Here is a 23,989-nt window from a genome sequence, read left to right on the forward strand (position 1 = left end):
GAGAGTGGAGCTGCTGGTGGAGTTTGGTGGAGATGTCAACATAAGTGATAACTTGGGTCACAAACCTAGAGACTATACAAAACCAGAATCTCCTGCCACTCTCTGTCTGCGGCACTATGAGAGTGTGTTACAGTCTGCATTGGTGCTATACAGTATATGTCTCAGAGTATTTAATCTGCTGTTCTGTGTTTCTGCAGGTAATCCTCTGTCTCTGCAGCAGTTGTGCCGTATCGTCCTGAGGACTGTGTTGGGCACCAGAGCTTTGGAACTGATCCCTAAACTGGACATTTCACAGCGCATCATTGATTACCTCATTTATAAATCACAAATGTATAAAAAAGTTCCCTAGAGACATATTTGATTTCGAAAGCTATAATGGACTGCAGTTTGTTAAGTCTTAAGTTTGTGAGTAATTTAATTTAATTATTTATAAATAACCCTATGAGTTTATAACCCTATGGAACCTGTTTACTTAAAGCTGCAGTCCGTAACTTTTTTTTGGTTAAAAATGATCCGAAATCAATATTTGAGCAAATACATAACCAGCCAGTGTTCAAAACTATCGCCTTACTTTAGCCCGATTCACAACGGTAATCTTATAATTAAGTTTTCTAATTTGAGTGGTACAGGTAGGTTTTCATAAACATAAAGAAGTTGTCCCGGCTACTAGGCTATCGCATGTGAGGATCCTGCAGGTGGCGGATCGTATAAAGCCTTTTTTTTAAAGCCTAAAATAATTAAATTGATCATTTTGATGGCGGATTGTAATCCAGAAAAGACAATGTGTTTATGAAACACATGTGAATGAAATTAAATTATATTCCAGTTTTAAATGTGCTTCTGATTACAGATAACCTGGGATTACACAAGATTTGTATTTTAAAAACAACCAGTTCGAAGGGAGCATAATTTGCTTTTTGGGTTAAAAGAATTTCTTAATATGAAATTCGATTGCTATGACAATTAGAGATTAGACTGTTTTAGAAAATCTAGAAGTCTACTCGCTTATATACACAATATTAACATAGTCACGTAATGCTGATGTTGTTAACATTAACAATTTGAGAAGAAAGTATAACAATAATAATAATTTGCACGGTTTGATGTGATATGAGCTAATTTAGATTAAATCACCATTGGTAGCACGATTTATTGTAATGCTTTTTTCCTCAGTTGGTCAGAACAAATGTGACAGACTTGTTACTTACTTGTTCAGATGACAATATACGGTGAAAATTCTTATTTGGGTCATATATTCCAAGACGTAGGCTAGAATCTGCGATTCCTGAGTACAATATCTACACCGGTGCGGTGACTGACTGCCACACATACTACTCAAAACATTAGATCAATCCGCACTGGAGCCGTGTCGGCTCACAACACATGCAAGGAAGATAATTCCACAAACAGTTGCAATTGCAGGTTTTCAAACAGAGATGGCGACAAAGGGGCAAAACTTACGGACTGCAGCTTTAAGTGGAGTTGTGATGACTTGGTTTCAATGAATGTGCTACATTGCCTTGAAAGATTTTGCAGTGTAAATGTACAAATAATAGAACTGTTTGTTACTGTTGCCCCTGTACAACTCAAGATCAGTTTAACTTTTAAATCAGTTTTTTTTTTTAAACCAGCTGTGAACATGTTAATGTTTGATGACTAGAAGGTGTCCAAATACCTTTTATATTAAAGGTATTGTTTTATAAGTTAAACTTATCTCTTTTTTTTTTTTGCTCAAAAAGTGTTTGTGATATACTTTATTAAAATAAATGCCATTGATTTTCAACCAGGAGGTCCTGAAGGCACTTTAGGGGGTCCGTCGAGATATATTAAACAAATAGCACTTAACTTTTCATGATACGTTTACCTAATTAACTTATAAAAATGTCTGTCTATTAACCATTATGTATTGCTCATGTTCTTAATTAAAGTTATTGTAATGTGTTATCTGGTGTGCCATATGTCCCGAGTCTTAAAGTTTAAAAATACACTCACATTTCTACATATGTGTCCAAATGTATCCAGTCCTTTATTTTATTTTATTTAAGTAAACTACATCTCACAGCACGCCATAAACTAAAATTAGTACCATGACAATATATAATCCATTAATAATACAGTAGAAATGATCTGTTGTGACTTGTGGTTATGGTTTTATTGATGTAATTTTTGGGTGTATAAGGTTTCTGGGCAGAGAGGACAGGTTCATAAGGCTGTGTATCAGGGTCAAGTGTCAGTGCTGCAGAGTTTGATATCACTCCCCTCCAAGAGGCAGCTGCCCGCGGACAGAGGCAGTGTGTGAGACTCCTGCTGGACGCAGGGGCTCAGGAGCCAGTCACACACATACAGTTCTTAAAAAGGCCTATTAAAAAGTCTATTCTAAGTACTGACTTTGGCTTTGAAATGGGGTTTTCTGGGGTTGTGTTGCAGGTTGATGCAAGGAATGTGTACGGCAGCACTCTACTATGAAGCGTGCTCTGTCGGGAACTTTTGAGTGTGTGAGGCTTCTTTTGGAGTATGGAGCAAAAGTCAACCCCATCCTTTCCTCAGGTACCACCTCCCCTCTGCATGAAGCCTGCGTGGGAGGTGTGCTGGTTTGGTGTAAATTGTAGAAGTGTATTTTATTTATTTATTATTTACATTTTATTTTTTTAAATGTATAAAAAAATGTAATATTAGGTCTCATTGACTTCTTGTGTTTTTTGTAGTATTACAGAATCTGAGGTAATTTTATAAATTCATAGAATATGAATTATTTTGATGATTTTGATGGCTATTTTATTTTTAAAATGAATGAAATTTTAAATGTAATTATTAAACTATTTTCAAAAATCATTTTAGATTGTGTTTTTTACATAAATATAATGTCTGTAGTATTGCAGAATCTGTAAGGTCATTTTACAAATTCATAGATTATGAATTGTTTTGATGAGTTGGTTATGTTGGTGGTGGTCCATTTTATTTTATAAATATAATTATTATACAGTGTTCCAAAATAATTTATATCGTTTTTTTTTATTATTTTTTTTACATTTTTATGTATATTTATGTATATGATACTGTTTTTGTAGTATTACAGAATCTGTAATTCTTATAAATTCACAGAGTATTACTTTGATTATTTATGTGATTCATAGAGTATGCTTTATTTTGAATATTATTTTGTTCTGTTTGCTTTTTAAATTTTATTTTAATTAAAAAAGTATTATCAAAAGTACAAAAATAATTTTGATTGTTTTATTGACTTTTTCTCATTTCTGTAGTTTTACAGAATATATAAGATAATTTTATACATTCATAGAGAAATAATTATTTTCATGAACTAAAGGTTTTGAGTGAAATAGTTGTCTACCCTTCATATAATGTGAGAGTAATCTGTGTTATGCAGGTAATGTTATTGATTGCTAAAGAGCCAGTTTGGAGGCCTATGACCTGTACTACGGTACTCCTCTACGTGTGGCATGTGCCAGCCGACACCTGGAGTGTGTTAAAGTGCTACTGAATGCAGGTAAAACCAGATGCCATGAGCCGTGAGACAGTAAAGTTCTCTGTCAGCCATGCGAACATTGAAGAATGTGCCTCTAAAGAAGGTAGTTTAGATCTGAAATCACCAAAGTAAAGCTTTAATCGTAAATCATTGTGTGCAGGTGTGCAAGTAGACGCCACGAGGCTATACGAGACACCCTTAGATCATGCTGCCAAGTCCAACAATGTGGATATGATTGAGCTGCTGGTGGAGTTTGGGGCCAACATTTACGCCTGTGGCAAGTATGACAGGAAGCCAGTTGACTAATCTGTCTAAAACAACTAGACAGTCTGAATGTACAGGATTCAAAATGTAAAAATGTATTTTAAATCTGGAAATACACTGAAAGTTTAAAAATGTTCAAAATTTCAGTTTTGATGTAAAATGAAAATTAAATGTTTAATATTCTGCAATATTTTGGTACATAACCAGCCAGTGTTCAAAACTATCGCCTTATTTTAGCCCGATTCACAACAGTTAGCTTATAATAAAGTTTTCTAATTTGAGTGGTACAGGTAGGTTTTCATAAACATAAAGAAGTTGTCCCGGCTACTAGGCTATCGCATGTGAGGATCCTGCAGGTGGCGGATCGTATAAAGCCTTTTTTTTAAAGCCTAAAATAATTAAATTGATCATTTTGATGGCGGATTGTAATCCAGAAAAGACAATGTGTTTATGAAACACATGTGAATGAAATTAAATTATATTCCAGTTTTAAATGTGCTTCTGATTACAGATAACCTGGGATTACACAAGATTTGTATTTTAAAAACAACCAGTTCGAAGGGAGCATAATTTGCTTTTTGGGTTAAAAGAATTTCTTAATATGAAATTCGATTGCTATGACAATTAGAGATTAGACTGTTTTAGAAAATCTAGAAGTCTACTCGCTTATATACACAATATTAACATAGTCACGTAATGCTGATGTTGTTAACATTAACAATTTGAGAAGAAAGTATAACAATAATAATAATTTGCACGGTTTGATGTGATATGAGCTAATTTAGATTAAATCACCATTGGTAGCACGATTTATTGTAATGCTTTTTTCCTCAGTTGGTCAGAACAAATGTGACAGACTTGTTACTTACTTGTTCAGATGACAATATACGGTGAAAATTCTTATTTGGGTCATATATTCCAAGACGTAGGCTAGAATCTGCGATTCCTGAGTACAATATCTACACCGGTGCGGTGACTGACTGCCACACATACTACTCAAAACATTAGATCAATCCGCACTGGAGCCGTGTCGGCTCACAACACATGCAAGGAAGATAATTCCACAAACAGCTGCAATTGCAGGTTTTCAAACAGAGATGGCGACAAAGAGGCAAAACTTACGGACTGCAGCTTTAAGTGGAGTTGTGATGACTTGGTTTCAATGAATGTGCTACATTGCCTTGAAAGATTTTGCAGTGTAAATGTACAAATAATAGAACTGTTTGTTACTGTTGCCCCTGTACAACTCAAGATCAGTTTAACTTTTAAATCAGTTTTTTTTTTTAAACCAGCTGTGAACATGTTAATGTTTGATGACTAGAAGGTGTCCAAATACCTTTTATATTAAAGGTATTGTTTTATAAGTTAAACTTATCTCTTTTTTTTTTTTGCTCAAAAAGTGTTTGTGATATACTTTATTAAAATAAATGCCATTGATTTTCAACCAGGAGGTCCTGAAGGCACTTTAGGGGTTCCGTCGAGATATATTAAACAAATAGCACTTAACTTTTCATGATATGTTTACCTAATTAACTTATAAAAATGTCTGTCTATTAACCATTATGTATTGCTCATGTTCTTAAAGTTATTGTAATGTGTTATCTGGTGTGCCATATGTCCCGAGTCTTAAAGTTTAAAAATACACTCACATTTCTACATATGTGTCCAAATGTATCCAGTCCTTTATTTTATTTTATTTAAGTAAACTACATCTCACAGCACGCCATAAACTAAAATTAGTACCATGACAATATATCATCCATTAATAATACAGTAGAAATGATCTGTTGTGACTTGTGGTTATGGTTTTATTGATATGTAATTTTTGGGTGTATAAGGTTTCTGGGCAGAGAGGACAGGTTCATAAGGCTGCGTATCAGGGTCAGGTGTCAGTGCTGCAGAGTTTGATATCACTCCCCTCCAAGAGGCAGCTGCCCGCGGACAGAGGCAGTGTGTGAGACTCCTGCTGGACGCAGGGGCTCAGGAGCCAGTCACACACATACAGTTCTTAAAAAGGCCTATTAAAAAGTCTATTCTAAGTACTGACTTTGGCTTTGAAATGGGGTTTTCTGGGGTTGTGTTGCAGGTTGATGCAAGGAATGTGTACGGCAGCACTCTACTATGAAGCGTGCTCTGTCGGGAACTTTTGAGTGTGTGAGGCTTCTTTTGGAGTATGGAGCAAAAGTCAACCCCATCCTTTCCTCAGGTACCACCTCCCCTCTGCATGAAGCCTGCGTGGGAGGTGTGCTGGTTTGGTGTAAATTGTAGAAGTGTATTTTATTTATTTATTATTTACATTTTATTTTTTTAAATGTATAAAAAAATGTAATATTAGGTCTCATTGACTTCTTGTGTTTTTTGTAGTATTACAGAATCTGAGGTAATTTTATAAATTCATAGAATATGAATTATTTTGATGATTTTGATGGCTATTTTATTTTTAAAATGAATGAAATTTTAAATGTAATTATTAAACTATTTTCAAAAATCATTTTAGATTGTGTTTTTTACATAAATATAATGTCTGTAGTATTGCAGAATCTGTAAGGTCATTTTACAAATTCATAGATTATGAATTGTTTTGATGAGTTGGTTATGTTGGTGGTGGTCCATTTTATTTTATAAATATAATTATTATACAGTGTTCCAAAATAATTTATATCGTTTTTTTTTATTATTTTTTTTACATTTTTATGTATATTTATGTATATGATACTGTTTTTGTAGTATTACAGAATCTGTAATTCTTATAAATTCACAGAGTATTACTTTGATTATTTATGTGATTCATAGAGTATGCTTTATTTTGAATATTATTTTGTTCTGTTTGCTTTTTAAATTTTATTTTAATTAAAAAAGTATTATCAAAAGTACAAAAATAATTTTGATTGTTTTATTGACTTTTTCTCATTTCTGTAGTTTTACAGAATATATAAGATAATTTTATACATTCATAGAGAAATAATTATTTTCATGAACTAAAGGTTTTGAGTGAAATAGTTGTCTACCCTTCATATAATGTGAGAGTAATCTGTGTTATGCAGGTAATGTTATTGATTGCTAAAGAGCCAGTTTGGAGGCCTATGACCTGTACTACGGTACTCCTCTACGTGTGGCATGTGCCAGCCGACACCTGGAGTGTGTTAAAGTGCTACTGAATGCAGGTAAAACCAGATGCCATGAGCCGTGAGACAGTAAAGTTCTCTGTCAGCCATGCGAACATTGAAGAATGTGCCTCTAAAGAAGGTAGTTTAGATCTGAAATCACCAAAGTAAAGCTTTAATCGTAAATCATTGTGTGCAGGTGTGCAAGTAGACGCCACGAGGCTATACGAGACACCCTTAGATCATGCTGCCAAGTCCAACAATGTGGATATGATTGAGCTGCTGGTGGAGTTTGGGGCCAACATTTACGCCTGTGGCAAGTATGACAGGAAGCCAGTTGACTAATCTGTCTAAAAAAACTAGACAGTCTGAATGTACAGGATTCAAAATGTAAAAATGTATTTTAAATCTGGAAATACACTGAAAGTTTAAAAATGTTCAAAATTTCAGTTTTGATGTAAAATGAAAATTAAATGTTTAATATTCTGCAATATTTTGGAAACTAATCAAAAAAAGTGTTTTAAGTCATTTAAAATAAAAAGGCAAAACAGTTTTCTAATAAAGAATAAAAAAAGTTCATATAATATTTTCAGCATAAATTAAAAAAAGGCAAAATAGAAAGTGTCCAGCAGATGGCGCTCATGGCTTAATGTAAAAGCTGTTGTAGCAAACCTACCGTTTGTTTATATGGTTTGCATGATGAAGAATCTGTTCACAGTTCACAAGTTTAGTATGTTCTCTGTGCTCTCACTGAGATTTAAAATGTCTTAAAAAATAAAATATATTATGTTAATGTAAAGTGTTCTGGCTGTAGTGATATGCTGCCGCTGTGGTTGTATTTTACAATGGTTGCAGCAGTGATTCACAGCCAGGTCTGCTGCCTAGGTGCTGCTCAGGATGTTTTGGGTGGGATGCTGTAAACAATTAAATGAAGTTTATGATGATGAAATTAAAAGTTGGATTCTGGTGTAGGTCTGGAATCCATCATTAGTCTCATTCCAAAGGTACATTCGCAACCCAGTCAAGTCCAAGCACAACACACCAGTGCCCGTCTTCAGAATATAAACCAGATTCATGAGAAACCGTGGCCTTGGAGCATATAAATATTTTCCTGGTAATGGCATTTAGAGACTAAAAAAATTACGAGAATGCAAACATTCTGATTTTGTGTATTAAATGATATGACAGGAGGTCGTGATCTTGAGCGCTCATATTTTACATTTATCAAGCTGTTTAATGTTTAATCTCCTGGTATGTTCACTTATGTGTTTTTATTTGGTTTCTATGGAAGGCAGTGTCGAAATGAATCAGAAATGTTACCATGTAGTGAAAGGCTGGCCATACAAAATAGTTGCCACAATTGTCATCATAGACTCATTCTCACGTTCTTTCTTCTTCTGTAGCTAAATCTAAATCTAAATCTGAATTGTGTTGCATTGAGATGTTATTGATTTAAATGTTTAATGCTGCATTCTATTTTGTGTTTTTGCAGGTAACCCTCTTTCTCTGCAGCAGCTGAGGCGTATCGCCCTGAGGACGATGTTGGACACAAAGCTGTGGACTTGGTGACCAACCTGGATATCCCTAACCGTATTATCAGTTATCTCTTACACCAATGAATTCTTTCCTTAGAGGTTCACAGATAGTGTGGAAAGACTTCTTACCTCAGATGCACAAACACTTGAAGCATTGAAATCTCTCCAACAAATATCAGTTATATTGGCACTTTAGAGATTTATAGGTGAACTATGTAATTTTTTTAATGTATCCAAATTATCATTCTAGCAATTTTGTATGGCACCACTATTGACACACTTCGCCTTTTAAAAGAATAGTGTGCTTGTAAATGAAAATTCTGTCATTATTAACTCAGTTTCATGTCGTTCCAAACCTGAATGACTATTTTTTCTGTGGAACACAAAAGAAGATATTTTTGAAGATGTTTTTGTCTGTACAATGAATGTCAGTGGGGTCCAGAATAACCACTGTATGGACAAAAAAGCACTGAGATATTTTTCAAAATATCTTCATATGGAGTAAATGATAGAATTTTCATTTTTGGGTGGACTGTCCTTTTAAGTAACAGAAGCACAGTGGATTACATAAATAGGAAGCTCTTCTTAATAGCACTTCTCAGCAGAACAGTCTGTCCTTTGCTGCAAAATATGTTGTCTTAATGTGTCTGAGGTGAATTTAGGACTGATGAAAACCATTATATGTTTGCTAAATATTGCCGGAGAGAAAGAGCGGGAGATAGAGACACAAAAAAGAGGAAACTTAATCTGGCAGCTATCTACATTCAGGAACTCCTCTGACCGCTAAATGAAGTCCAGGGATACATCAGCACATTAGTCGCTCAGACGACAGACACTATGCACAACGCACTGCATTGCTGGATATGAGCATGTTAACATCCTCATGCTCTTATTAGAGATTCATTATAGGAGATCACAGCGCCTTGAACTAAGGGTTATTGCACAGGCCTGGGGGAAACACTGGCAGTCATATTATGACATGAGCAGCTTGAGTTATACTACCGTTTTGCCATATTCATTGTCCGTGTTCGCCACAGTGACACTGACAGAAGCCCGTTTCCAGCAGTGTTTTATAGTAGTACTGTTGTATTAGTACACCGGTTGTAATATATCCCAACTCAGCTGAAGGATTTAATAGTCTGTATGTTTGTTTCCCATTCTCAACTGCTGTTCTTACAGCTAAGATTTTGTCTGAAGTGAGGAAAAGATATTTAAGACAACATGAAACAGCCTTTACAAATTATTTAACTGATGTCATGTAACATATTTGAGTTAATCGGAATATTCTGCAGGAAAATAATTTGATACATTAGGATTTGATTCGACACTGCCAAAAATGTAAAAATATTTTCCAATGTAAACTAAAGTAATATTTTCATAAAATAATGATAATGGCAGCAATCTTAAACTTGTAAAAATATTTCACAATATTACTCTTTTTACTATATTTTCAAATAAATGCAGCATAAGAAACATTGTCTAAAAATAAAAATAAATGTTACCGTAGTGCATATATATATATATATATATAACATATTTTCTTAAATATATACATGCATGTTTGTATTTATATGTACATAATAAATATACACAGTACACACAAATATGTGAACAAAAACGTTTATTTTGGATGCGATTAATCGTTTGACAGCACTAATATATATATATATATATATATACATATACATATATACTGTATGTAAAGACAAGAAATATTTATTGAGAAGCAAATCAGCATATTTTAATGGTTTTTGAAGGATCATGTGACACTGAAGACTGGAGTAATAAAATTCAGCATTGCTATCAGTGGAATAAATAATATTTTAAAATATATTAAGAAACTTATTTAAAATTATTTTAAAAAATTCACGTTATTACTATATTTTCAAATAAATGCAGCACTTTGTTCAAAAATATAAAAAATGTTACCAACCCCAAACTTTTGAACAGTAGTGCATGTATGTAAAGAAAAAGGCAAGGTTTTAACACTATACAGCTTCAATTTATCATTAGAAAACGGTTTTATTTTAAGCCAGAGTTCAAATGATTTGTTCCAGTGATTTGTTTAATTTATTTCTAAGATGCTCGTTTGACTGCTCCTTCCCTTAATTCATTTAAAGGGTGTCAGGATTAGTTTTGTGAGTTTGACCCACAGTTCTCCAAGTTCTCTTTATCCATCTGATCCCTTCACATCCCGTGTTCCTCCTCTTATAAAGTACAGAATGTTCTATAAATAGCAGCCAGACCAAAAATAGATGAAGTCCAAGTGCTTGTGTTCTCACTGAGCTGGAGAAATGAGTTCCTCTTCCTGTGCGTGGAGCGCTGGGTCTGACCTGAAGCTGAGCAGCAGGGAGGGCAGGAATGTTGTTATTAGAGCGCTAACGCTCTTCTGATATTAAGCTTACAGAGACATGACAGCTGCTATTGAAAGAATGCTGCTCTTTTTCTTCTTATCCGGCTCTCATCTTAAAACAGCCTTTAAAGGATTGTTGTTTTATTTTCACCAGTCTTAATTGTTTAAAGCAGATTGTGGAATTCATGGATGTTCTGTACTAGATAGCCTAAAATGTTTGGACATGCCAGTGTTGGCTGGATTTTTGGCTTTTTGTTTGGTTATTCCAAGGCATGAATACTTTTCACACAAGCTTAAAGTATTCGGTGCTATAAGGTTTACTGTTATACTGTTCAAAAATATTTTGCTTAATGCTCATTATGTTTGTTTAAGGTAATTAAGGTATTGTAAAGTTAATATTTACAGCAAGATCCTGATTGTTTTATTTGTCTGTTGTCTTCCAGCAGGATATTCAATAATAAGCCATAAAACAATTGTCATTCTTCCTCATTGAGAAAACAACAGAATTGACAAGGATATTGTTTGAATCCTATTTTAATATGACCCTCACTGTGATTTTGGCCGGTTACAGTGTTCACCAGTGATTCACATTTCATAATGAACAATGTATTTATTTTATCTAGATTTTATTTTATTTTATTTGAGTTTATTGGCAGTTGTGTGGCTGGTTTTATGGATTCCAAATTCCATACCAGTGATTCAGATTTTAAAATGAACAATATATTGACTTCTAAAGGCACTAATGAATATCCATTTATTTTATTTTATTTTATTACGTTACACTACTACGCAGGCCTATTCAGTGCCATTTCTGTTCATTGCCACAAGGGGGCTCCGCAGCTTTTATATTTGAGCCATTAGTCTTTTTTTGTTTGTAGACAGTCTTGCTGCTTTGTGATCAAAAGTCACCTGATCACATTCTGGTGATTGTCCCACTGACCTTTGATCCCTGAGCATCACATAGTAGAAAATGACACTTAATTTTTACAGAAGCTTGTAGTCAAAAACAGAAGACTTTCACCCAACGGGGTGTACAGCTCCGTCAGCTCCTCATATTCATTATTTCTTCTGCTTATTGCTGTTGTGTTGCTGCATGTTGACATTCAGTCTTGTCATGCAAGAAAAATAGCACACCTGATTACACAACCGAGCAGTTTTTGTGCTGGAACAAAGGTCTGCTGTCAGAGAATAGCTTTAGAAGATGTGCTTTCAGAAAAAATATTGTGACCCAAAGTAGCAGGAAAAGCAGAGGAAGCAGATTCTGGTTCTGAGATGGTCCGCTTCTTGTCTTTAGAGGCTCCCAGGCACAAATCACCTCAGATCCACTCAGGAATTCCGACTCAATGAGAAACAGATGTGTGTGTATGAAGCGCAGCCATGAAAGCCAAGCTCAGCTCAAAAACTGCACGCTCCACACACACACTTTAGTTGTGATACACCATATTGTACTCAAGAAATATTTACATGATATAGCTTTGTTACTGTATTATTCTATCACTGTATTTTATTATGAAAAACCTTTCATAAAAGTAGTTGCAGATTCAAACTTTGTGCTGGAGGTTACAGCGTCTTTTGTGCCACAAATGGGAGTAAATTACATGGCAGGCTAATTTGTAGAATGACAAATGGCTACAGGACAGAAAAGGTTGCCCAAATCTTTTCATCTTGGTTGCTTGTCATTTAGCAAAAAGTGACTTACTGGTCTATTCATCTGTTTTTATGTACTGTCTCTGGAACAGTCTAGAGCTGAAACAACAGACAAGACTCAATCGAAACGTTTGTGTATATGTCTAGTCAGAAAAAAATGTGTGTCTGCCCAGCTGAGAGCAAAAGCAGTGTAGGATAGACTACACACACATACACTTCATCTGACTTTGTTTCCCCTTCTCCCCTAAATGATCATACCATCTGTGAGTGTGATTTTCTTTTCTTTTTTTCCTAAAGGGACTCCCTCTATTGGATATTCAAACAACACACCATGTACTGACCTCAGCAACTTTCCATTTTAGCTCCTCTTCGTCAATACATGATTTTGATGGTCTAAAAACACTCCAGTTTTTCTCTGAAAATATATATATTTTTTAAATATTTTAAATATTTTATTTTATTTTTTATTTCAATGACAGCTGCGTGGTTGGTTTTATGGAGTCTATACCAGTGATTCATCCAAAAATGAATAATTTTTCTAAAGCCACTAATTAATCTATATATTTTTTATTTTATTTTGACTTCTAAAGACATTTTTTTATGTATTTATTTATTTCAATTCATTTCAATGGCAGTTGCGTGCCTGGTTTTATGGACTGTGTCACTGCAATATTCATTAAAATGAATAATATTGAGTGCTAAAACTACTATTTTATTCTATTCTATTCTATTCACTTTCATTTTAATGGCAGTTTTATGGTTTGTATGTCAGTGATTCACATTTGAAAATATATTGACTTCTAAAGGCACTTTTGTGTTGTGTTATGCTGTGCTGTGCTATGCTATGCTATGTTGTATTCAATTCATAAGCATTCCCATTCACTTCAGTGGTGGTTGTGTGGGTGGTTTTATAAATTCCCAGTGATTCACATCTTAAAATGAACAATACATTCACTTCTAAACCCAAAAAGGAATCTCCATATCATTACATAAATTTTTTTTTTTACAGATTAACAGCCCTATATAATAATCTTTCTTCTTTTATGGTGATGTTTTGACATCACACATATTGTCGGTTATGATGTCTTTTGAAGAAAAACACTGGCTCCAAAACGTAAATCTGATTTAGCGTTTCCTCATGTCTTCACGGGTCACAGCGCATGTCACACTGAGAACAAAGGCCTTACATAGACACATTCACATGATTTCTCTTTTGATCTTTCACTGAAAATGAATTAAACTGGTTAAAATAATTTGATGGCACCACTCACCTGACTGCGCATTCTTATTTGACCTGAATTAAATTGACTCAATTATAATATTATTTGCCATAGTGTATTCATTCTTTGTGTGCCATACGCCAGCCGTTTATGTCTTGATGCCTTTTGTCTGTGTTCTTGTTTACTCTGTTGCCTAAATCTCAGTCTATCATTTTTGGATCAACCCTCAATTACAAGCTTGCTTTGTAGTCAGCATATTTTGGGGGATTTCTTTTCTTGAGGCATGAAAAGGCAACACTAGTCCCATCTACAAAGGCATGCCTCACCACTTACATGTTTTACATTTTGTTCTCAATGCACGCAAGGTGAATTAGCACACATTAAAATGTAAACAAGGATTGAAGCTTTCTAACAATATGCAGTCATTTGAACTGCTTAAGTTTGGGTCCTTGAAGGCAAATTTTTGCGTGATGGTTGAGGAATGATAGCGGACTATATTAACGCTCTGGTGCCACTGTAGAGCAAAGCTATTTAGTTGTATAATCAGGTTCGAGGTAATGTTCACCACAGGCTCAGCTACTGTGAACATTTTATTGTGAATCACATGCCGAAAAACAAAACAAGAATGGTATGTGCTCCAGGTAGCTTCTTCTCACTCCTTCAAACCGACAATTAGCTGTCAGTCTATCATTTTTGGATCAACCCTCAATTACAAGCTTGCTTTGTAGTCAGCATATTTTGGGGGATTTCTTTTCTTGAGGCATGAAAAGGCAACACTAGTCCCATCTACAAAGGCATGCCTCACCACTTACATGTTTTACATTTTGTTCTCAATGCACGCAAGGTGAATTAGCACACATTAAAATGTAAACAAGGATTCAAGCTTTCTAACAATATGCAGTCATTTGAACTGCTTAAGTTTGGGTCCTTGAAGGCAAATTTTTGCGTGATGGTTGAGGAATGATAGCGGACTATATTAACGCTCTGGTGCCACTGTAGAGCAAAGCTATTTAGTTGTATAATCAGGTTCGAGGTAATGTTCATCACAGGCTCAGCTACTGTGAACATTTTATTGTGAATCACATGCCGAAAAACAAAACAAGAATGGTATGTGCTCCAGGTAGCTTCTTCTCACTCCTTCAAACCGACAATTAGCTGGTTATCCTTGTCGGTAATGACAAGGTGTGTCAGCAGGCTGAGTAGTTTTTGAGGTTGGAGATTGCTTCTACCGCTCTCGCCCCAAGCCATCTGTTCTCCAAATCTGGCTTTTCAAGTTCACCTCTGTCTCTTTTTGTCAATAAGATGAAGTGGAGCTGTTTGGGAGGTCTGGGGAATTACAGTGAGCTGACGTGTTATACAACACTTTGTTGCCTGTTACAAAATAGGTGACACAAATACTTTTATTGGTTTGTTTAACTTGCAGATGTTCCAGATCGTGTGAACAGAATGTGATGTGTTGTAAATCTCCTTCTAACTGAAAGGTGACACTAGACAGTAATTTTAGGGGATCATAATAACATACTACAGTACTGTTTCTGCAGTAGTGTACTGTGAACACTATACATTAAATACACTTGAGACCTTGTACAATTTGCTTATATGTGCAGTATGTATTGTGTATGTATACAATGGGTTGTGTCTTTACAATGCAATGCAATGCAAAACATGACCTTCCATTTCAGATGAGATGAATGAACAAATTATAAATTTATATATAAATGCTGTTCTTTTGAATTTTCTATACATCAAAAATCCTGAAATTAAGGTTTCCACAGACAACTGTCTATTGACCACTCAATCAGCATTTTAGAATGATTTATGAAGGATTATGTGATACTGAAGACTGGAGTAATGATGCTGAAAATTCAGCTTTGCTATCACTAAAATAAATTGCATTGTAAACTATATTTAAAAAGAAAACTGTTATTTTAAATTGTAATAATATTTCACTATATTACTGTTTTTGCTGTATTTTTGATCAAATAAATGCAGCATTTGGTAAGTATAAGAGATTTCTTTCAAAAACTTTCGAAAATATTACTGACTCCAAACTTTTAAATGGTGCAAAATAATAAACTAACATGATGAGATTATGTGACAATAATGAAGCATGTTGCTGTTTGGAATGTTGCATAATGTTACTATTTCTGCAATATGAGTGGTCGCCTATGCCTAGTATGTTATTCAGAATTCAGTGTTACATGGTCTGTAGGCCTACTGATTAGCAGGGTCATGCTAATTTGTATCAGGTGTTGTATTGTCTAATGGGAAATGACACTTTGTAGACTTGCTGCAAGCTGTTTGTTGCTCCTTCAGTGTGCTTCATCGGATGAAGTTTGGTATGAAAACGATATCACTTCAGCTCAAGGTAAATATTACCAGACTCCCAGACACCACCCTAGAAAGTTTAATGTTGTTATGGATATATTTTATTCTTAAACAAATAACATGAAAATAAATAGACCCTTTGACATTCCCAAGAAACTGTTCATGATTTAAAAAGGCTGACAGACAGAAAGAGACAGAGAGAGCTATCTCACAATGTTTGTGTTATATCTGAACTGTATGCATGCCCTCCTAAAACATGCGCACCAACCTGTTGATTTAAGATAAACCAAATCGGCATGAATCAAAGTCGTGCCTTGTGTATGGCACAAGGTTGTTTAAAAGCTGGATTAGCACTGAGATAAGAGACTTCTATAAAATGCTGCTTGATGCCAAGCTGGCAAGAAATAAGTCCACCTGAGAAAGGTCATGTAGTTCAATCTGGACCTGGGCAAGCTTTTTATATGAGCTAATAGGCCTGCATTATATTGTTGCAGAGTTTATATGTGCATATATTTTAGTGTTTTGTGCATAAGTCACTTGATGTATTCAAAGATGGTAATTCCAGATTTCATTGCATACATTCTTTCCTCACAGCTCACCACCTTTCTGTGGCTCAGTTTAGGTCCGCTAAATCAAACCATTAACTAGTAGGGCGAATCATTGTGGGCAGGCAAATAAAGCATTTGTGTCCTTTGGCTGCTTTATGAGAGCGTGTCGGTGCTGTCCAGGTTTGTTAGAGTCAGGAGGCACGTGTTTGTTCCGTGTGCTTTCATATTAAGTGCTGCATGCACATTAATGGAATAATTTGTCTCTACTTTTGTTTGCATTGTGGGTCTTGACATGGCTTTTAGCACAATATTCACTGCTTTAAGGCTTTGTGAATCTGTTCTGTCTCAAAACTGACCCAGAACAGACACTACACCTCATACTTCCTCCATCCTTGTGAATTTCACAAATCCCATATCAGTTTGACTGAAATCCTGGCCTCCTGTCTGCACGTTTGTACTGCTGAAAAATGATGTGTTATTGTTTGGATTTAAATCATTGATATGCATTGACAAATGCAGCTTGTCAAGCAACCTTAAAAGAAGGGATGGTTGCTTGACACAGCTGCTGGGTCCATCACTAGCCATCCCGTCACGCTATAGGACACCACCCCACATTCTTTGAAATTCTGAAGTCACAATGCCCCAGAGGTCACCCAGAACGTACCATGGAGATATGACCCTTGTAAACCTGCTTTCCCCATGTGTTGGCCCTTTAGCATTAGCATTCATGCACCCTGAGATCAATTCAAAACCTTCTCATAAAGGCGGACATATGGTACGATCAAACTGTGTTTTTTCTTCTCGCTTTGAACATATATTCCTCTCTGGAATATAATCTTCAAAGAGTTCATGTTAAATAGTTGTAGTCTCTCCTTTCAAGATCCTAATAAAAACCACGCTGTTTAAGATGGAGATTGTAAATTGAAGGATTAAGCATATAATTTGTATTATTTTTCAAGATTAAAAATGCAAATATGTAGGCAAGACTTTGCTTAAAAAGCATTGACTCTTATGTCATTAGCTGTAAATACTTTACTGCAGCAATGCTGGTCATTATCATTTAGCATGAGATGCTAATGTGCTGGTTTTCTCTTCTGGTGGATTAACTGTCATAAAACTGAGATAACCCACTACGTAAAACCATTATCACCAGAAAGACCATGCTGGTCAAGCTTAACTAACGTGGAATTGCATGGCTATGCTAGTTAGCCAATTAGCCAGAGCAGTACTTATGTAAATAATAGTTTTTAACAAATGTAGCACACAGTAGTCAGAAATCGGAAAGTTCACTCACACGTAATAAACTTTTCCAAATGAATAGGCTAAAAAGACGTCACAGTGTGGCTCACTATCTCACTGAATATGTTTCAGACTAGCTGCCTAACATGTTGGCTGATTTACAATATGGCTCCTTTTGGTTTCAAGGCCCATACTTGAGTAATGTCTGGGCTCTTGTGTTGTGGTTGGGAAGAAAATGTACATATCTCTGTGAAAATAAATGTCTCATTAGTGAGAGGAATCATATTATCGGGATCCAAAGTGTGAAATTATAAAAGAGGATTCAAATTTTTCCATAGCAGGCACTTTGTCTGCATCAACTGAGCATGTCAGTAAACCAGACAACTGTAAGTAGATATTCTGTTAAATGAGTGTGTCTGTGTGGACTTAAATATACCGTTTTAAGACCAGCCTGCTGTATTTAATGTTAGTCTGAGGGTTCCCGGGCTAAATCTCAGTTTTAGGTGGAACGCTTCAAGTGAATATTTTAAAGTGAATATTTTAAAGTTATATTTTAAAGTTAACATTCAAGTGAATGTTAAAGCATTCCTGATAGATTGCTATTAAATGAGTGTGTCCATCTGAGCAGTCAGAGAGTGTTTTTTTCTGCTTTCACCTTAATTCTATACATGCTCACTCACACAATGATACTGATGACAGGGATGGTTTGTGTGTGTGTGTGTGTGTGTGTGTGTGTGTTTGTGAGCTCATGCGGGTGGTTGAATGGCCTTGAAATGGGGGCAGGTGTGACTCTTTATGCTTTCAGACACGGTAAGCAGAGGTCAGAGGCTGAGCTGTGAATGAAGCGGTCAGGTGTGCGACCATTTCAGCAGCAGGTTTTAAGGTGCAAACATGGCACTTTCTGCATTGACCTCTAACCATTGTCCAGATGATAGCTTAACCTGAAGGCCCAAGAACCAAGATGAATGCTCTTTCCTCTTAACTGGTTCATATTTGATCAGATCACCGTTTGAAAATGCTACTAAAGGTAACTAAATACACTAAAACTACTCTACCATTCAAAAGTTTGGGGTTGGGAATATGGAAAAGCTTACATTCAGGGGATGGAAATATTGCCATTACACTGATTTTGTCAGGAGAAAAGGTGATCTGAGCACAGATTTGTAAGATGTGGCATTATGGAATACATTTTATTACTATAATGAAAAATCTTATGAACTTATGTGATTTCTTTTGATAAAATACTTATGAACTGTATATGTGAAATATATGAAATATAATCATATTTGGGTAACAGAGAAATTATAGCTAATTAGCTTCAAGCTACACATGACAATTAATATAACACTTTTACTTAAAATACACTATCAACCACCACTGAGTGTTTGTTATAACTTCTGTTTGCGATCCAATGTAGATTTTGGTCAAATGATGAGGTAGAAATATATAGTTAGTAATATTTTAGAAGAATTTTATGGGGAAGATACACAATTACAACTACTGTGGCATGAAGGAAAAGTAATGTAACTAGTAGTGTAACTAATTACTTTAGCCAGAAAGTAATAAGTAATAATATTACTTTTGAAAGGAGTAACTAGTAATGAGTAATAAATTAAATTTTTGGAGTAACGAGCCCAACTGATTAAATCTGACTGACCCCAAACTTTTTAACAATATTTTACTTTAAACATAAATATCTAAATATATAACTTTCTTATGTTACAATGTATAATTTAATCAGAGTTACATTATCTAACACAAAAACAAGTGATTTTGAGTGAATGTTGTTTGGGGTGACATTACATTTAGGAAATTAAAACTATTTACAAATAAAGGTCTAGAATACGTCCTAATTTGAAATGTAGTAAATATAAGAAGGATTTAAATAAATATTTTGTGATTAGAAAGACCCAGAATACCACTAAGGGACACAAATTTATCACTCATTCGTATTTTGAGTTCATTTGCATTATGAACCGTCTGAATGAACTGATTCTTTGGAATGAACTGTATTTTCCATCAAAACAGAACACAGGAGTCTCAATGTGCTTTTGACAGTTAAACTTCTCTTGATGTGGGGTGACAAAGCTTGTGCTGGGACACTCAAAAAATAGTGGCAGTCTAGACTAGGCCTAATCTCCAGGAAACAATCTTTTAACATGGCTCTTAATGAATGCCTTTACGGTCTGTTACCAACAGTGAAGTACTGCGTAATGAATGTAAGGCTTTATAAGAGAAGCCAATGAATCTCGTTTTTTGGCGCACTGATCTCAGATTTCACAGCTGATGAGACTGCCACGTTGTTTTCCCATTGACTTCATCTCTTTTGGTCTTTATTATATAACCCCATGTTTCTAACTGCCTACATTTCAGGTCAGACCTTGATAATGGCCCCTTAATAAAACATTTCTAAGTGTAGCCAGGCTCTCGCAGTCTCTCTCTTTTTGTAATTAACATACTTGGTGTCTGTCAGTCGCAGATTTAGTGTAGTCTTTTGGAGGGATGTTTCACCTGATACTTTACATGAGCCGAGCAGATGTTGTTTTGGTTGAAACAATTCACAGTGAGTAATTAGATTGGTACAAGACATGCAGGCTGTTGATCTCATTGTTGACAGCCAGCCACTCTGTAAAAAATATAATTGCATTTTATCTAGCATACAAAGGATCAACATGAGTCATGGGTATTAAAACGGGTATAGTATAATATGCCCTGAAATGTTGTCCTAACCAGGCTAACGGAGTCTGAACAAACAATTTCACATTGGAGAATATGGCTGGTTTGTTAAGGGTTTGAAAGCTACCTGCATGCCTTCCCACATACTGTAAATATAATAAAAATGGGAGCCGTCTGGCTGGTAAACTGTTGTCGTTTAGTAGTTTATAATTGGGAAGTTGGTAAAGTTAATTTCAGTGAGCAAGCGTGTTCTTCTCACCTCATTTTCTTCTCATTAAGGCTAAACATATAAAAATATTTTTGAGGGTGCTCCAAAGTCCTTTAAAGTGAATTTTCGTTCTTTTATCTTATTTCCCATCGGTGCCTTTTGATCCAGTGGTAGTCTGTTATCAGCATGTTTTGGCCTGCATTTAATGATGCTAGTTTTTCTACAATACCAGAAGATCTGGATCTTGACTTTAAAGTCACTTGAGGAGGGGGTGACCTAATCACATGACTGACTGTTGAACTATTGATACACGTTCAGTATAGCCAATAACAAGGTAATGCGGCAATAAGCAACATCCTGTTGTTCCAACCAAATCTAGACATGATCATACTGATTGCGATTAATTAACCTAGTGTGTGATGGTTCATGTTTCACTCACTGTTTATATTTAATTGTATTATGTAACACTACTGGCGCAGAAACAATACTCGTGTTCATAAGCTAGTTATAACTTGTACATAATAACTTGTAGTTGTCAATTTTATCCTGTCATTAAAGGCTAAATGGGTAATGAGACCAATTAACAATCCAAAAAAAATTGCATTGCTTCTGGCGTGGTGAGGAGGCAGAGTACCGTGTACAAGTAGACTCTAGTTTGTTTGATTTATAGCCGGCCTGCCTTTGCTTTACTCCCGACATCTGCTGTGGCTAGACATTCAATTTCAGCTGTTGAGTCACACACACATGGTCTCAGACCAAATTATGTGTCCGGGTTCCTACGCCGGCAACTTTCAGACAAAGAGGCCTTTCACTGTGACATCAGTTTTCAATCTATGGCAGTGATCCTCAAATCTGACTCGCGAGATCCACGTTCCTGCAGAGTTTAGCTCTACCCTAATCAAACACACCTGAGTTTGCTAATCAATGTCTTCAGGATCATTAGAGAATCACAGGTAGGTTTGTTTGATTATAGGGTTGGAGCTAAACCCTGCAGGAAAGTGGATCTCGTGAGCCAGATTTGAGGATCACTGATCTATAAACAAAAATCAGCACACACTACAGGCCTGCCATAAAGTGTTCTCAGGGTCAGTCTGACTTTATTCCTCAGCTCTTCTGTGTATACGACACAGGTTTTGCAAGTGAGAATGACTTCGGGAAGGAAAACCAGTAAATTCTAATAAGTTTAGTGGTTAACACTAGTACAGGGTGTACTGTATGATTCAGTCCTGTTTAGAAGGACAAAACGTGTTGATTTAAGGTTATTGCTGTTCATTTGACTTCCATTTAATTTCATTAGCCTATCTCTGACCTACAATCCATTTTACAGTCAAATTTATAGCTACAGAGGTGTTTGTGTGTTCCATCTATATGAAACTTGATTGTGACACAAAGCACATGCTGCTTTATGACATGGTAAGCTGAGCATTTGCATTAACAAATAACATGAACGTTTTAAAAATGTTAGAGCAAGAAATCACTTTTGCTAACTATAGTTGAGCACAGAAAAGTGCACGTGAGGCCTTGAGGGTTTACATCCAAGCTGCTCAAAGGAAGAGAGACTTCAGGGCCAAGTGACTGGGGTTAACCATTTCTCGGAAAAAAAATAAGGCAAGGGAGCGTGATGGCTGCTGTTATAGGAGCAAGCCGGTCAGCATGCTTGATGTGCCAGCGCACGGAGCCCCATTACACGTCTGTGCATGTACCAAGCAGCGTGCCAACAGACGGAAAACCAAGCATTCCCTAAGAAAAAAAAGAAAGAATTGAATGTCTACCCGTATGCCCAAACCATCTGCGGCTGGCCTCACTGACAATTTAAAAATGTCTGTTTGAAGCATTACAGACTTTAGCCAGATTTGTCCAGTGCTGCCAACATCTCTTTCAATGTGGGCTTACACATTCAGTGTGCAGATATAAACAAATTTAGTCAATTTAATTCGAATTAATTTAATATGCAAAATTAGGTTTAATGGTTAATTATTAATAAAATAAAATGATGATTTTATAATATTGGAACTTTTATAATTAATTTTTGTAAATGTATTTAAATTATTTTTTGTGAATTTTTACTAAACGTTATGCATGTGTGTGTGTGTGTGTGTGTGTGTGTGTATTATATATATATATATTAATCAAAATTTTGGTCTTAAATTTAATGTTAATTTGATGACTGAGTATTGTTATTTAATATCTTAAATTAAATAAGATTATAAACGTCTTAATTGTTATTTATAATAATGATAATAATAATAAATATTATTTTGGCCTTATTTGAAAAGTTAATTGAATTGTTTTAATAAAAATAATGTTAATTGATTTTTATAATTACTATTGTTAAAATTGATATCAAAATGAATATTTAGTATTACAGATATGAAAAATGAGGTGTAATTCATGAATACCTTTTTTTCTGTCTCTTTTCTGAATACAAATTTGCAAATGCCATCTTATATATTGCTACAGATACAGCTTTTGTGTTGCCTTTGCAGTGTAAAAACAGCCTAATATCTGTGTGGCGAAAAATGCTGTATGTATAATTACATTAATTTATGAGTTAAACCAATCTTGGGTCTAGATCTAGACCTCGGTTTGCTAATTGGTGACCTCTGGTTTATGGTTTGGGTCTTGTTTTTAGAACTTGTTTAATTTAAGAAGAAACCAAACCCACAGGAACAATTTTGTTGCTCAGAAGTTTCTCTTTCATTGCTCAGGAGACAAAGTAGTTATGGATTGGCTTTGTCTAAGATAGTTCTCCTAGAATTCCTCAGGAGAAATAAAACCAGACTCATTATAATAAAAGTAGATAGTCCAGATAATTTGGTTTTGGAAATATTTGATAAGAAATGTAAGACGCTAGAGACTCATTTAAGTTTTTTTTTTTTATTATAATTTTTTAATCAGAAGAAAAATCTAAGAAGCATATTTAGTCACATTGGAGTCTAGGAGAAATAAATGAGAGCTACTTTGTGATTTGTCTTTCATATGGAAAGTCTATTTGGAGGTCATAACGTGTGCAAGTTTCTGTGCGTGTGCTCATAAATTGGCATAATCATGTTTTGTGGGGCAGCAGAGGAAATGACGAGTAATTAAAGAGGGCCGTTTTAGTGTTGATTGCACAGCGAGTGACCGTTCTAAAGAAAACAGAGTGCGCTGGGAAAACTGCAGCCATCAGCAGCATAAAGGGACCAGCGCTCAGGCAAACCGCCAATCCAACCAAGCAGAACTGAACTTAACATGCACAACTTCATGCACACTCATAATCAGTGTTCGAACTATACCGTGGACTTTGAGGGAGCCCCACTTGTTTTTTGTTTTTTTTTATAACGGGGGAAGTGGGGGGGGGGCGGTGGTTCATGCGCTTGCCTCAAAAGGGGGCTTACAATGAA

The 23,989-nt window shown here is 35.3% G+C and overlaps 1 protein-coding gene and 1 pseudogene across 1 annotated transcript in view; both read left to right on the forward strand.

Moving 5' to 3' along the window:
- The window catches only part of LOC107589987 (ankyrin repeat and SOCS box protein 13-like), a 5,262-nt gene extending 3,066 nt beyond the window's left edge, over window positions 1-2,196 (forward strand). The window contains exons 4-5 of the mRNA XM_016278613.1: window positions 1,632-1,689; window positions 2,180-2,196. Coding sequence (XP_016134099.1) covers window positions 1,632-1,653 — 22 coding nt within the window. The 3' untranslated portion in view covers window positions 1,654-1,689; window positions 2,180-2,196. The remainder of the gene's footprint in view (window positions 1-1,631; window positions 1,690-2,179) is intronic.
- Window positions 2,197-2,462: 266 nt separating this feature from the next.
- Window positions 2,463-7,197, forward strand: LOC107590071 (ankyrin repeat and SOCS box protein 13-like; annotated as a pseudogene).
- Window positions 7,198-23,989: the final 16,792 nt, after the last annotated feature.

Source organism: Sinocyclocheilus grahami, unplaced genomic scaffold, assembly GCF_001515645.1.
Source record: "Sinocyclocheilus grahami isolate Dianchi unplaced genomic scaffold, SAMN03320097.WGS_v1.1 scaffold1.1, whole genome shotgun sequence".
Lineage (NCBI taxonomy): Eukaryota > Metazoa > Chordata > Actinopteri > Cypriniformes > Cyprinidae > Sinocyclocheilus > Sinocyclocheilus grahami.